Below are 16608 nucleotides of genomic sequence, written 5' to 3' on the forward strand. Positions count from 1 at the left end.
AACATGGGTTATTGTACAGCGCTGTAGTCATTCTTACCGCACAGACAAAGCAGGTGTCGTGCCAGGTATGACCCAGTGCTTCAATAAACTTGTCTCCAGCTTCTACTGGGAAGTCACAGCCATGGCACTTGGTGCTGAAGAGTGAAATGTAATCTGGAAGAGAAAGCATAGATTGTGAAAACACTAGCAGAGTGCAAAAGGTAGCAAAGTTACATGCGTTAAAAACATTTTTTCTCTATGTATATAAATCAAATGTAGTTCCGTTGCAGAAGCTGTTTTCACAGAAGACATTGTGACAAACACACAGGAGCTAGTTTGGGCTCTGAAGGAAACATTTAACACTTGAGGCTTTTCATTATGTGCCATGCTATTCCATTGATCTAAAGTACCTTTCTCGCAGTAGGGCTCCCCGTCCTCCATGTGGAAGAGGCTATTTCCAAAGGCCTTGCCACAGGCAGCACACACAAAGCAGGTGGTGTGCCATGTCTGCCGCAGAGCATGCATCACCTCCTGCACACCAAAAAAAACGCAGGGACAAAGAGTTATTGTGTGGGTGTATGTGTAGGTGTATGCTACGCACAAAGTGATTTTGTGTGTGTTGTACTTGTCTGCGTTTGGGTCTGTCATCTTACCCCCATGATCTTGGTGTTGCAGCGGGCACAGGTGGGGGCAAAGAACTCGCCGTAGCAGTTCTCACAGTACACTGCGTTCTGCTCCTCCACAAAGCTGCAGTCTGCCAGCGATGTGTGGCAGTAGTGACAGTTGAACTCCTCTGGGTGCCAGGATCGACCCAGGGCCACCAGGAAGGGTCCCCTGTAACGACAGAAAGCAGGTGAAAGCTATGATCCCTTATTGATGTCACCTGTTAAATCCACTGAAGGGGAGGAGGCAGGTCAAATAAGGATTTTTAAGCCTTGAGACAMTTGAGACATGGATTGTGTATGTGTTCCATTCAGAGAGTGAAAAAGCAAGACAAAAGATTTAAGGGCCCATGAACAGGGTATGGTAGTAGGTGCCAGGCCCACCGGGGCCTGCTTGCTGCTTGCTTTTTGTGTATAAAGAACTGCAACGCTGCTGGGTTTTTCACACTCAACAGCTTCCCGTGTATCAACAAGGGTCCACCACCCAAAGGACATCCAGCCAACTTGACACAACTGTGGGAAGCATTGGAGTCAACATGGGCCAGCATCCCTGTGGAACGCTTTCGACCCCTTGTAGAGTCCATGCGCTGATGAATTGAGGCTGTTCTGAGGGCAAAAGGGGAGGGGGTGTAACTCAATATTAGGAAGGTGTTCTTAATGTTTTGTACACCCAGTGTATCGTTGTTGTTACCTGACCATGTTGTTGCAGGCTCCACAGAGGGGTGCTCTGTTGCTGTTGGCAGCGAAGCGCTCCGCCCTTTGGGCCACGCCCCGGGCAACAGGATTGAAAGGGGCAGGGGTGGGGTTGTAGGGGGCAGGGCTTGGGTTATAGGCAGGGCTTGGGGCAGAGTGAGGGGTGTGGGCAGAGCCAGGGTGTGGGATATAGGCCGGTGCTGGTGGGGCACTCTGAGGTAGAGCAGGCACTTTCATGCTGGTGCTGGTGGTCTTGCTGGGGTCAAACTTGTTGGCAAAAGAGTCGTCAGTGATCCAGGGGGGCCTGCTGGAGGGGGGTTCAGGGGCGGCGGCTTGGGGTGGAACAGGGGCAGGAGCTATGACCCAAAGAGACACCCGGTTAAGTCAACACTATCCATACTTACCATATTGTTAACACACATACAATGGTCACACAGCGCCACCTGCTGTAACTACCTGGCACGATGCAGGCGGTGCTGACCACCTTGGGTGGGGGAGGGCCCACAGGGATCTGGATGGAGCTTTGCTGCATGTGAGGAGGCTGCTGCATGTGAGGAGGCTGCTGCATGTGAGGAGGCTGCTGCATGTGAGGAGGCTGCTGCATGTGTGGAGGCTGCTGCATGGGAGGTTGCTGCATATGCGGGGCCTGGTGCATGGGGGGCCCCTGGTACATGGGAGGTCCCTGCTGCATGGGAGGTCCCTGCTGCATGGGAGGCCCTTGGTACATGGGAGGCCCCTGCTGCATGGATTGCCCCTGGTACATGGATTGCCCCTGGTACATGGGAGGGGCTTGTTGCATGGGGGGAGCCTGGCCATATTGGCTGCAGAAGGATAAAAAAAGAAGCTGAGTGACATCATCACCACCTAGATGGAAACATATCTCTACTAGTCTGATCATCAGTCTAGCTGTTTTCTGAACGGTCACAGTTTAGACAATATAACAATCTAAACTGGGAAACTGTACTACAAGTACCAATTACTAATAAGGAGACCGTTAGCACTATGCCTCACGATTAAACCTAGTACGCTGAATGCTGGACAGCCACCTCTCTCCTTCCTGACTGAGTGTCCACATATGTTGTTTCGAGTCTTACCTGGAGCTCCTCCACTTCACCAGACACGTTTAACTCAAAGGTTAGTGGGAGTTTAATATAGCAGAGACCCACAGAGAGAGAGAGAGAAAGGCAGCCTGGTATCAGAGAAACAGTGTTAGAACAGAGAGCCTCAGTTATGGCAGTGAGAGAGATTCACAGAGTCGCCAACAGATTTCATTTGAGAGGAGAGAGGAGCAGGTTTTGACATATTTGTAAGAAAGGGGAGGTTAAAAACGCAGGTTAAWACGAACACTGTCAAAGCACGATTTTCATCCTTCGAGCTAAAAACAGAGGGAGGGGAATATGGGTGTGTTATTCCGGAAGTGAAGTTATGTTGACAATAAGGGAAGGAAGCASACTATCCAGATGTTCTATGGACAGTGGCATCTGGATAAACTTCCCCACAGAAGTACCTGGAGACTGAGGATTTGTACTGGGAGCTGTAACCAGAGGCAGACTGTTGCAGGCTGTAGCTATAACGCATCAGAAACAAAAAGGGTCAGGGGTCAAAAACAGGGGTMAAAAATAGCTCTTTGGATGAAGGCCATGTACACCTATACCTGTATGACGCCGTGCTGCCCAATGAGTTTGTTTTGCCGATAATGGCATCCGGTTTTTAAATATTGCATGTGCAGATGTAACTTTTCTCCACTGTTCTCTGAAGGAAAGCAAGAGTCATCGGATTTCTCACATATTGCAACACTATCAGATCACAGCAGTTTCATTCTAACTGCTAGTCAGTCAGCCGTGTTTGACCACAGACTCAGCTGCGTAGCTTTTGAAGAAAGGGCAGCACACAATCAGCAGTCTCTTTGAAGTATAGGTGAACTTGGTTTCATAGCAATACCTTTGTGAGAGCACACATTCACACACAAAGGAAAAACATATATATATATCCTAGAGAGACACAATTCAACAGGTTCTGAAAATCCATGATCCTAACACTGCCAAACCAAATCGATACACATCTTAAGCTCCTATATATCATATCTGTATTTATCCCCATCAATCAAGGAAACTATATTGATACTGCACACACACACACACACACACACACACACACACACACACACACACACACACACACACACACACACACACACACACCACAACTGGCTCCACTGCACAGGCCAACACTCCTGGTAACCTCAGTTAACACATCCAATCCACATTGTTTTCTTTTCAATGACACAATTATTAGGAAACGTTCAAGTGAGCCACAGGACCACTTCTCAAAAACACACTAACATGCAGATGAGATGAATTCACTTCAAACCACCCTTCACTGCACATCATGAGTTGATATTTGTAAGTCGCTCTGGATAAGAGCGTCTGCTAAATGACTTAAATGTAAATGTAAATATAGCCTTCACAGTTTTAAGCAACTGTGGTAACCACACTGGCTCCAGGAGATTTCTAGAAAATACCACTATTATATTAAAGGTTAGATTGGATTTCCTTCGTTATTTAAACACAGCTGTTGATACAAAACAAAAAATTGACCCTCTACAATGGTTGGCTGAACCAAACAAACTTGGGGATCATTGAGTCATACGTACCRTAAACCCCCTTGTTATGCAAAGCAAAACAATGGTCATTTCATAACATCCCTACTAGACACTGACAAATCAGAGGGTATTCTACAAGCACAGAAAATAGTCATCTTTTGTGATAAGTGTCACATTTAAAATTGTGTTCAATTTGTGTACCAAAATCGACAGCATTCTAGCCCACATAATATGACCCTTTCAGCTACTGTGCTATGAAGCATTACATCGATCAACAGCTGCTATTGCCTGTAGCCACTAGTTAGCCATTCAGTAGTTGACTTGAATGGTGCATCACAGCCATAGATAACGATTTAGTACATCACTGATTTGCCGGATACAAATTATTGTGATTGACATCCAAGTGTTACGCCCTTCTGCTGTTCTATGACAAACTACCCCCCCCCCCAGATCATAATTAGTCAAGCCAGTGTGTGAGCATGCAGTTGAGCAGTGACGTGCAGAGTGAGCATGGGAGAGCGTGGGATAGAGGAGATACCGCCGTCACACAAGGTGGTACAATCACTAACTGGACTACTATGTGCACTACCAAGTGAACTACTCTCATATCACTAATTATGTGGCCTTCGCAGGTTGAACAGAGCCCATTAATACCAACTCCGAGAGTATGCTGTTCCTTACTATGACATGCAAAGGTCCAGACTTGAACGGGCCTGTGGGGATTTTGTACGTGTGTTAATGGAAGAAACAGGGTGACCTGCAAATTCTAGATGAGAGATGGAATGTCAAAAAAGTCAACTTCAGAGTGATGTTAGCCACATTCAGCATTAAAATGTTTTTTTTTTTTATATTGGGGTCAAACATATCTAACCATTAATAATTGTGAAGGGAATATTGACATTGTGGAGAAAGAGGTGCAAATTAGTCAAACAAAATGCCGCCATACCCCCACATGAGCTTACATTCCTCTGCTTGTCCCTTTCGACAATCTGCAGTCTACAGTCTGCACATCAAGCCTCATGGACGTTTTCCTATCCATTCAGCTGTAATGGAGAGAGCTATTGCAAAGAGCTTTTGGAGAGAAGTTGGACCCTGTGCAGGGAATGCAAAAAAAGTTGCACCGACCTATTGCAGTCCCATAAAATTTGCATGTATCCAATTGGGTCTGTCGCAGTTCATTTTACACCACTTTTCATGCTGCGACAGATGTAAATAATCCGATTGTCTTATGAAACATGGCCAATAGGAATGAAGCAACGCTGCAGTCATGGCTCCTTTGATCCGGCTAGTGTCCCAAAGTTCACGTTTTTTTTTTCTTCCCCCTCCTGTCCCCTATCCCACGTACCTAAGCAACTCTGCACACCACTGTCTGGGACGTGGTCAGTCTCTCTGTCACTGTGTCAGTCTGTCCAGGTGTGTGTGTACCTCAGGTGCTTGGGTTTCCCAGAGGGCAGGGTGCGCTTTCGTTTGGGCAAAGTGCTGGTTCGGAACACTGGGGTGATTGACAGAGCCTCCAGCGCAGAGGTGGGCGGTGGCCCTTGCTTATAAACCTTGTTTCTTAACGAGAGCCAACAAGAGAGGTCTGAGAGACGGTTTAGGGCTCACTCCAATTCCCTCCACATACACAATGAGAACTTGGAATTTCTTATGCCGTCTTAAACCCTCTGAAATACTACGCTGTAATGCAAAATAGAAGGTAACACTTTAGTTGGATAGTCCTTAGTAGATGTTTTATATATGATCAACTAACTGTCAACAAATTGTCCACTAGCAATAACTATTCTATCTGCCCAATCTCAATACGTATGGCCTTTCGTGGTACCCTGCAAGTAGATGGGACACTATTTTTTAATGTGATTTTTGATCCTACTGACAAACCACCATTCATGGATACAATATGATATACTTTATTGTCCATTTACATGGAAATTCATTTCATCTGCTGTGAAGGTCCAAAATAGTTTTCGGAGGGTCCAATAAAGTAGTATAGACACCATGCCTCTCGATGGTCCAAAAACCTAATCCAGAAGTCTAAGAAAATGATCTCAGACATCGCCATTGAAGGTCCAAGGTCCAAGGTCCAATGGGGTGATCTGGTGTATTTCACCAAGATGCAATATCTGGCTCATGTAATTATGTCGAAGAGAGTTATACGCCAACCCTAGCAAGCTGTTGCATATAAACTGACTTGCAGTTGGTAGTTTGCTAATAGTTTGAGCATCTATAGATCATCTATTGTGGACAATCCAAATAAATCCTGTTTGACACCCTGTATACTCTTGCATCCACTATTTCAGCATCAGAAAATAAAGCTCTCCCAACCCAATCCATATTCCTCACAAACCTCTTCTCTGGCCCCCCATAAAATAGCAAATATGTACTAGCATCTGTACCTGCTTCTGCCCCTCCTATCTCAACCAAATCCACACAACACATTGGCCTATCTCCTGACTGACATAAAAGGTCAAAAATGGGACAGGGGGAGTGATTGAGTGACAACTGTACCTAGACTGTGTAATCAAAGCAGACGAGATATGGGAGGCTGCATGCGTCAGGTGGCGAGGTGCCCCAGAGGGGACTGTAGGGGCCTCAGGGGCCACTGGCTGTGTCTGGGTGGCTGGGGGTGGCTGCTCGCTGCAGAGGACAGAGTAGAGTTAAAACAGCCAGGAAGGATCAAGAGAGGGAGGTCGTGCTCTGGGGGAACTAGGAAAGGGAATTTGGGGAATTCTTTGTGTGACATATTGACTGTGTTCACTCTGCAAACTCTCTCTATCTAGATTTGACAGAACTGTCTGCTTCCTATGGGGGGGCGGGCGGCAGTGATGACCAACCATAGAAGCAACAGCTTGCGCAGCCCCAGGTCATTGTTGTATTGTATTAAGGCTGGCCAAATAAAAAACTGGTTTAAAATGGATGGATCGTTATGATGATGAGGACGTTAAGGGTTAAAGGATGATGGGTTTGGCAGACACGCTCTGCATGACTACAGTACTCCACTGCCTTGAGGCTCTCTGTTCTCACACCGCTCACAGACATGGCAGGTCTTCCCAGCGTCTCTCTCCACAGTTTCCACACAGTCCAGATGATCACAGCATCATCAGACCGTTTGACTTACCTTGGACAATATGGACACTCTCCCCTGTGAATGTACTAAACCCAAAGCCATAGCCRCTTTAAATGCATACTGCTCATGAAACCTTTCACCTAACCACTCATGTAGTACAATCAAGGTTTTCCAAGTCTAATTGGAACATAAAAACAGAAACACACATTTCAATAAATGTTCAATCAATCACATMGAAACAGTCGAAACGGAAAAAGTGAGACAACATCAGAACAATACAGTCACTCTCAATGAAATGGCACACACAAATATAGGTACATACCAAAGAAAAGGAAGAGCACTCAGTTGGCGGAGGACAATAAAACCACAACAGACAAAAACTTTCAACCCACACAGCATTACCTCTCAGGGGTGGGTTCAGGGCCTACGGGGGCGGGCTCTGGAGACTGCGAAGCAGCAGGTGAAGCCACCTGATTGGGCGAAGCAGCGCTAGCAGGCAGAGCGACAGGTGCGGGGCTGATAGAGGTTGGAGCATGCTCAAAAGGGCTACTGCATAAGAGGTTAGGTTGCATTGAGAGAAAACTGTCAGCAGTCTGAGGCCGAAAATCATATATACAAACAGCCCATGTAGGGCTAGGTGTATATGAATTAGAGAGTTCATGTCAGCACAAATAGACCTGTAAAGGTATATGGCCTYAAGCACACGCAAAACCAAAAGCCTTGATATTGCTCAGCCCAACGCAAGGATGTCCATCAAGGAACAAATTGAAAAAGAGTAGAAAAATAAATMAATTACAATTATTTACGAGTCTTATCTTTCAATATAAGGAGTTAGAGCTCGAGGTGAGCAAAAACCCCTATGCAGGAAATAAAAAACACACAGAAAATGAAAGCAATCTGCTCATAAGATAAAACGGACATTTGAACTATTGGTTTTGGGTGAGTCACTGGAGAACGTATAGAGACTGGCAGCGGGGGTGAGTGGGGAGATATCTGGTTGTATAATGGAAAGCTGCCTAGCTGCTTACTGCAGGAATCGATTGTGCATAATGGGGAATGATTAAATAACTGTGTCAAGACAAGAGAGCTTCATCCATCATGTCCGAGGCCAGAGAGAGAGGGTTAGTACCATCTCACTGCAATGAAGCAGGCTATATTGCTTGATATATACATCGTCTTCACTTTAATAACACAGTGCATTAAACAGTGATTTGTAATGGTATAGAATATCATACTAATMTAATATAATCAGAAACAATCTAAGGTGTCGGGAGAGTTTCAGCCATGAACCCTGCTGGGGAAAGGATTAAACAGAGTATACAACAACAAAAGCAAAAAAAGGAGAGAAAAATGGGAACACTCRGTCAGCATGGCATAATCAATGAGTGCACACTACAGAACATTTGTGAACTGACTTTTAAACCTAAGTAAAAAAAACGAACAGATTTTGACATTTAAACACAGCTGACTTGGACATGAGGCCAAAACATTGAGTGAATGACTGAGGGAGAAGGTGGGGTTGAGGTTGCCCCACTCCGGACTGGGGAGAACGGAATGAATGCAATTCCCAGTGGGAGCTGCCCAGGCTGGAGGACAGACAGAGGATGGCAGGCATCTAGCAGCAACAGGCCTGATGGTGGTAGACCGATGGCTGACCCCTACTCACTTCCAGCACCCTGACCTCTTCTCCTGGACATCTCTCTGACCCCCCCCCCCCTCACTCTTGATTGATGTTGCTAGTCCATTCTTCCTGTTGACATTTACAGGCAGGTATAGAATGGATAGTTGGTAATGTCATATGTCATGGAGGTGGTGTGGCACAGAGAGAGGTCAGGTAACAGTGGTCTCAGGTGGTCATTTAACCCATCATCACTTTCTCTGGTGAACCCGTGAGGTTAGCAAGTGCTCCTAGGTTGTGGTTGTAGTGTGTCTTTCTATGGTGTGTCTCACTGCGAGATGTGTGGAGTACGGAGTGGAGTGTTGGTGTGTCGGCAGGGGAGATGGAAGGATCAGTACATATAGACAAGTGATAGGTGCTCTCAGTTTGAGTGACGGAGGAAGTGCCTTTGAGGCTGGGTACAAGGACAGGACAGGCCACAGTCACACAGATACTAAAGACACTATTATTTCTGAATCCAACCAACCAAGTTTTCATCAACAAAGTTTTGTGGCGTTAACTGCTTTCATCTAGAGAGACCGCTACAAAGTCACTTTTATATGATGGGAGTGTAGGGCAGGGTTCCCCAATAGGGGGCTCGCGGGCAAAATTCGGCCCAGGGGTGATGTTATTTGGCTCCCCCAAGTTTTCTGAGCCAAAAAAAAAAAAAWTKTTTTTTTAAAGGTCCAGTGCAGTCAAAAACGTGATTTATCTGTGTTTTAAATATAATTCCCACACTATGAGGTTGGAATAATACTGCCCTTTTAGTATAAGAGCTGTTTGAAAAGACCACCTGAAATTTCAGCCTGTTGTGGTGGGTTGGAGTTTTGGCCTGCCTGGTGACATCATCAGGCAGTAAATTAGTAAATAGACCAATAAGAAAGAAAGTTCCAAAGCGCTCTGCCAATGACAGCTGGTTTTCAGTTTTCCCCTCCCACTCAGACCACTCCCAGACAGTCCTAGCAAAATTCTTGCTTGAGAAATTGCTCTTTGCTAAGAAGCTATTTTTGTTTCTTTTTTAACATTTTAATTGAAAACAATCCCAGTAAGGTAGTACATTTTTACACAGAAATTATTTGATATTGAGATAAAAATGGCTGCAATGGACCTTTAATAAAATACTAAAATCACCAGTAATTGAGCTCAATGTGATTTAAATTGAGGAAATATGTTCCCCAAAACTGTAAAATCACCAGAAAATGAGCTCAAAGGGATTTTAATTTAGTAAATCTGTCCGAAGCATTCCCACACAAAAATAAAATAGAGTCATCGTATCCCAATGTAATCAAGGTTGGAAATTATACTTTCTTTGTCAAATATTATATCTGTTTGGGATTCTTGCAGTCAATTTACAGTTTACAAATTATTTATACCTACTGATGTTCTGGCCCCCCGACCATCAGCTCAAAATCAGCCCACGGCTGAATGTAATTGTGGACCCCTGGTGTAGGGTATAAGTTACATTAACCTATCTGGCATAGGTACAGACATCTAACTTCAATGGATCTCTATTTGAACTCAGACAGCCATGTACACAGACGCACACATAGGCACAGACAGACTTCCCTCACGACAAGTGGTTTATATAAAACAGACATTCTGTGCAGCTCACACAGAGGACACTGGCCTTCAAAACACAATAACCCTCTCCATGCTGTATCAATAGATTGTATTGACAGAATTGCTCTGATCTATTTCCAGATGTATTGAGGGAATGAGTGTTTCAAGTTAGGGGCATAGGAAGGATATTGTGCTTTGAAGGCTGAAATCAAAATCTGTTACCTCAGATTAACAACATAAGGGGAAGGGGGGGGGGGGRAGAAGAGAGAAGAAGAAAGAGGCCACACCTGACAGAGAGATGTTAAAGATAGTTGATTGCATACATGCACCACTCTTTCATCTGCCAATTATCTATAAACAGTTAGGAATTTGAATGACTTAATCTGTATACTAAAGCCATTTCTCACTCTCTTTCACTGTGGAAAGGAAAAACTTGAGGATAGTTTTGAAGAGCAACAAATCGATGGCTGGTAACGTCTGCTTGGCACGACTGTCAACATAGGGAAATTGCTACTGCTCCCACTAAAGCAGCTGGGTTAGTAAGGCAGCTCCATGGGCAGGCAACCTTCTCAGCTACAATTTCACTCTGCTCCTCATTCTCTGCGACCGAAAGACCACTCCGGGTTAGGCAGGTAAACACTGGCATGTGTTTGCATGATACCGGTGAAATGGGCAGGCAAGGGCAGGCGATTGAGAGACCAGTCCATGCTCTTACAGGCAATTTAGGAGGACGATAATTGAGATTACAGTTAGTCAAGGCAGGGGAAATGGGTCTAGTACAACAAACAGGTATGTATATTACCACGTTCAGCTACTTCAAAGCAGCAGTGAGCTCTAACCATGGAGGTTTAGGATTTGTGAGTGGGGCTTGAGGTTGAGGGAGGGGGATGGCTTACTGCAGAGCTGTAGTAGATGATGAAAACACTGACTAACAGGTGCTACAGGCAAGACTCTAAGACAAGGGAACGCAATGAGTCAGACACACAACACGAAGAGCGACACAAACACATACTGTAGCTGTCAACAGGTACCCCCTCACCTTCTGTACCCTTTACATGATTCTCGAATGGTACATAGGCCCGAATTAACTGTACCTTCTTGACGGTCCGAACTGTGATTAGTCCCATGGATTAAACCTACAATACAACTTCGTATCGCCGACTGTCACAAGCTTATCTATAGGACAAGACAACCACTACGGTCCTTGACGCTTTCGAAAACAATATCATTTTCTAAAAGAGACGATAAGAAGATGGGACGTCACATGGGCACTAGGCCTCTAAAATGGGCCCTAGAAGTCACCAACTGCAAAAAAATTAAATAAATCCCGCCGACCACATGGGAACTGAGCACACACACCGAATGACCTTCCACTAATTTGGCGGTGAGGGTGGGATGAGAGAGTAGGATAGCCATGTAGTGACGTGCCCGAAATTTGATGTGAAGCAATGGCCTGATGTCTAGGAATGTTTGGTGTGTCAGTTCTTGAATCTGTGATGGAAATAAAGAGAGGGAGTGAGGTACAGGAGGCCTAGAATACTCAGTGGAACTGAAGTGGAGAATGAGATTTTGTTTTGGGGACAGAGACTGAGGCCGGTGTATGATAGAGGAGGATGAAGAGGAGGAGCGATGAAGGGCGAGAGGGGGTCAGCCACCCAGAGGCACTCCAGTGCAAACACACTGTCTTCCTGAGCATGCATTGCATGCAGGTGGGAATCTCTCTCAGGGGAGGTGTGGTGAGGAGGAAGGGACTGAGGCCGGTGTATGATAGAGGAGGATGAAGAGGAGGAGCGATGAAGGGCAAGAGGGGGTCAGCCACCCAGAGGCACTCCAGTGCAAACACACTGTCTTCCTGAGCATGCATTGCATGCAGGTGGGAATCTCTCTCAGGGGAGGTGTGGTGAGGAGGAAGGGAAGCGGCAGTTAGCAGAGGTTTCCAACAGTTACAGACAGCCATTAATAATCCATTCATCAGCCCGTAGCAGAGCTAAGTAACAGCAGCTCCCCTATGTGACAACAATACAAGCAGAGTTACCTTTCAAAGGGCTTTCAACGCCTTCAAACATGGCCTCGCCAAATCTCACTACTCACATATTTGACTTCCTGTTCTCCTCTCTTACGCGGGAGGACGGGACGACGCCCAACAGGGTGTTGTCTGACGGCTGTACTTCCCTCCTGATATGATAGTCCCTTCAGCCACATCTGACCTCCCTATAGTAGCAGCTAGAGACTCTTGCCTCGACAAGGCCTAAATGGACAGACCATTGATATAATACTGCTTCTATGTAATAACAGACAATCAACATAATATTGAGCTCTGTTTAGGGAATCTCACAATTGATGGCATGATTATATTAGAGCTAATGATGGCTGAGTACCATAATAATACAGTAATCGCTCCGTGTAACAGACTAAATGGCATGTGTGGAGAAGATCAAAGCTTTGTTTTCTAAATGGTGTATCAATTAAGCACGTCAGTTCATCTTTCTGTGGGTAATATGAAAATTAGCTTGGTTCATTTCTACAGTCTTTCTAAAGAACTTTTCAGAATACAATCTCAAAGTGATTGAACAATGTTATTTGTCATAAATATCTTATCACACTATCAGTGGTGTAAAGTACTTAAGTAAAAAATACTTTAAAGTACTACTTAAGTAGTTTTTTTTTACTTCACTACATTCCTAAAGAAAACAATGTACTTTTTACTCCATACATTTTCCCTAACACCCAAACATACTCATTACATTTTGACAGGAAAATAGTCAAATTCACATACTTATCAAGAGAACATCCCTGGTCATCCCTGTTGCCTCTGATCTGGCGGACTACCTAAACACAAATGCTTCATTTGTAAATGAATGTCTGAGTGTTGGAATGTGCTCCAAAAAACAACTTAAGAAGTACTTTAAAGTATTTTTACTTAAGTACTACGTAAATAAAAATATATAAACATTGTGCCGTCTAGTTTGCATAATATAAGGAATTTGATACTTACGTATATTTTAGCAATTCCATTTACTGTTGATACTTAAGTATATTTAAAACCAAATACTTTGACTTTTACTCAAGAATAATTTTTACTGGGTGACTTTCACTTTTACTTGAGTCATTTTGTATTAAGGTATCTTTACTTTTACATTTGGATACTTTTTCCACCACTGCACTCTATATGAGGCAATATAGCTTGGTTATTAGATATTCCAAAGCCACTTACATTATATAAAATATCTCTGTTTTGTTTAGGTCAAGTTGTATGTATGTATGTATGTATGTATGTATGTATGTATGTATGTATGTATATATATATATATATATATATATATATATATATATAAAAAATCTCAAAGGCCAAGGCCAAGGCCTTTGTTGGGGGCTTCTGTGAAAAGCAATCCTTGACCAACTTCAATTTACAAAAGTCCTGCTTGAATAGTGAAGTGCCCTGCCCTTGGCAGTTGAGAAAAAAATGACTATTCAAACCGTTCAATACCAATGATGAAATGTAACAGAAAATGGATGAACTTCTCTCATTGAAGTCAAAAGGAATCTCATCGTCTATATAGAATCCAATAATGTTCCCTCTGATTGAAGTCATACTTGTAATCATGTGGCCATCTGGCCATGAACCAGCCTATCCTTTAATCTTTTTCAAAAGTCAATGCAGGCAGTACTCCTGATTATCACTGTAATAGTCCACTTTACTTTATGCCATTCACTCTCTCTGGACAATTCTCTAATTCCTCACTTTCTCATAGGCTGCAAGGGTTTGCTTCTCTCCACACATTCCAATGAGCCAGAGCGCGAGGATAAGGAAACAAACAAGCCGTGTTTCATCTGTGAGTGATTCATATTAAGAATAATTACGACTTTGGTTGATATTGGGGAATTGTTTATCCTAAATTGGACCCTTGAGATCGCTGTTATGTTCTATGTAATGGGTCCTTGGGAGCGGCTTTGAAATTCTAAACAAACAACTGATTTTATTTCGAGTTTTTGATGAATCATACAGATGTAGGATCTCAATTTGACCAGTATTGTCACAGCAAAATCATCCTGCATCAACAGGATTTGAACGGTTAGTCCATATATTGTTGATTGACTGGTGGTTAGGTTATTAGTTGTCCAAAAATTGGGCTACATGAAAAGTGCAATACTGTTAATATAACTGTGTGTTATTGAGTGTTTTCAGTTCATTTATTTAAATCATGAAGCTCATCTGCATTTCCTGCGGTGCAGGTAAATTCCCAACAACAAAAGAGTGATCAAATGAAGATCCTAGACCTGTATTTATAATTGTTTATGGTCTCTAAGAGGGTGTTATGATGAAAAGATATTCAACTCTTAAGACAATATAACCTTCTGGTTCTGGCTTCGTCAGTCATATTTCTTTCTATTTCCTCTATAACTTCCATTTAAAGCTTATAAACGGCTACATCAAAACTGAATCTGAAAAATACGATACGAAAGCGACCAAAGGAAAAATGTATTTCGTTCACAGTGGTATCGTTTTTATTCATACTTATATGAATGACATACTTAGATGTCAAGCTCAAATAGTGATAATTTAAGGTTGAAATACAATCCAACTTTTTATACAGCTGCAATTCATTTGGAAAACTAGGATCAACTTTCATAGGCAGAATAAGAGGGAAAGATGACATTGGGCTAAAATCTCCATTACAACATGTGATCAACAAGTATTGAACAAACCTCTTTCCACTAACTCACATTCCAGGATCTTTAGCCTGACCTTCTTCTCACTCACCTGCTCTACCCTTCGCTGATTGCTACAGTTACATTCGGTCTCAYGCTTATTTTAAACCAGGGTTTTTTCTGGCACGTTAAGGATTTGAGCAGACAGGCCGTTGTGCCAATTTTTCAATTTGGCAAAACGTGGGCCTTTAAATTCGGTGTCAAACTTTTCCCTGTGGCATGAGGAAAGACAAAAAGGAAAATGGGGGGAAGAAAGAGAGAGGGAGAAAAGGGGGGATTAGAGATGGGTTAGGGACTGTGGCCTCCACTCCCCTGCCTGAGTCCTGTGAGGGTAAGAGTGCACTGGGGGCTCCCAAATTCTCCACAAACACAAATCAACCCAACTCCTGGGTGGGTCTATGATGTCCTGCACTATACTGTATCAGGGTCCCTGATGAATTAGCTCAGGCATGAGAAATCACTCATGAGAAAACAAAAAAGTTAAACACGTTCTGTGTCATTTCAGCTGGAGAAGTCTAACAGACTGCTGGGAACTTGTGTGAGCTCATCATGAGGGCTATTTGTAATCCATGTGAGGGGCACTGCAGTATCGATACACTTCAGACTATTCTTACTGTTGGCTCAGAATGACATGAGTCACATGCTAACCTTCAAGTTCAGCACAGAAAGTGGTGTGGAGTTGGGGCCTGAAGCAGGGCTGAGTGACCCTTGACCCCCTAGCTCACAGCAGGAACTCTGCTCTGGGCTCATATGTTCTGGTCTGGAGCAATGCCTAAATACAGCTTTTCTGCTAGGCCACCGGTCGCTGCTGCTAGCTGCCTACCTTGATTTCCTCAGATGTTCCACGTCTGGGTCTTGCACTGCAGGAGACACACAGAGAGAGAGAGATGTGGTCTTCTCTTCTTCTCTCTCTCTCTCTCGGAGCGCTTTGTTGGGGAGGGAGTTGGCTCTATTCTCGTCTTTCTCTCGTCTCTCTCTCTATCCTCTCTCTCGTCTCTGCTCTCCTCTCTCTCTCTCTCTCTCTCTCTGTGTCTCTCTCTGTGCTCTCTCTCTCGTGTCTCTCTCTTTTCTCTCTGTCTCCTCTTTCTCCTGTTGTCCTCTCTCTTCGTCTCTGTCGTCTCTCTCTGCTCTCTCTCTCTCTCATCTTCTCTCGCTCTCTTGTCTCTCTTCTCTCTCTCTCTCTGCTCTCTCTCTCTCTCTCTCTCTCTCTCTCTCTCGTCGTCTCTCGGTTCTGTCTCTCGTCTCTCTCTCGTGTTCTCTCTCTCTCTCTGCTCTTCCTTCTCGCGCTCACTCTCTCCGTCTCTCGTGTCTTCTTCTCTTCTCCTCTCTTCTTCCCTGCCGTCTTCTACTCTGTCTCGCTGCGCTCCGTCTCGCTCTCTGTTCTCATGCCTGTGGTCTCTGCTGTCTGTGTGTTCTGTTCTCCTCTCTCTCTCCTGTGTTTGTCTCTTCGCTCTTCGTTCTCGCTGCTCTCTTTCTTCTGCGGTCTCTCGATCCTTGTGTGTCCTCTCCCTCGTCTTCCGCTCCTCTGTGTCTCGTTCGTCCTCTTTCTCTGTGTCTCTCTCGTCCTCTCTTCTGTATCTCTCTTTCGTCTCTCTTGTGGTGTCTTCTCTCTCGTCTGTGTTCTCTCGTCTTCTCGTCTCTCTTCTGCGTCTCTCCCTTCCTTCTCTCTCTGCCCGTCTGC

General features: G+C 44.3%; 1 protein-coding gene across 3 annotated transcripts in view; it reads right to left on the minus strand.

Annotated features, from left to right (window-relative positions):
* Positions 1-16608, minus strand: part of ldb3a (LIM domain binding 3a) — a 91223-nt gene that overhangs the window by 4594 nt on the left and 70021 nt on the right. For 2 of the 3 annotated variants that reach the window (XM_070448441.1, XM_070448440.1), the window contains 2 exons: positions 15751-15787; positions 14701-15139 (listed from right to left, as the gene is read on the minus strand). In XM_070448441.1, the coding sequence (XP_070304542.1) occupies positions 15031-15139; positions 15751-15787 (146 nt within the window). In that variant the 3' untranslated portion in view covers positions 14701-15030. Of the gene's footprint in view, positions 1-37; positions 154-389; positions 511-632; positions 814-1332; positions 1691-1790; positions 2156-2841; positions 2902-7402; positions 7550-14700; positions 15140-15750; positions 15788-16608 lie in introns of those variants that run through there. The other variant, XM_070448439.1, reaches the window with a different exon arrangement.

The sequence above is a fragment of the Salvelinus sp. IW2-2015 genome, linkage group LG18 (assembly GCF_002910315.2).
Source record: "Salvelinus sp. IW2-2015 linkage group LG18, ASM291031v2, whole genome shotgun sequence".
Lineage (NCBI taxonomy): Eukaryota > Metazoa > Chordata > Actinopteri > Salmoniformes > Salmonidae > Salvelinus > Salvelinus sp. IW2-2015.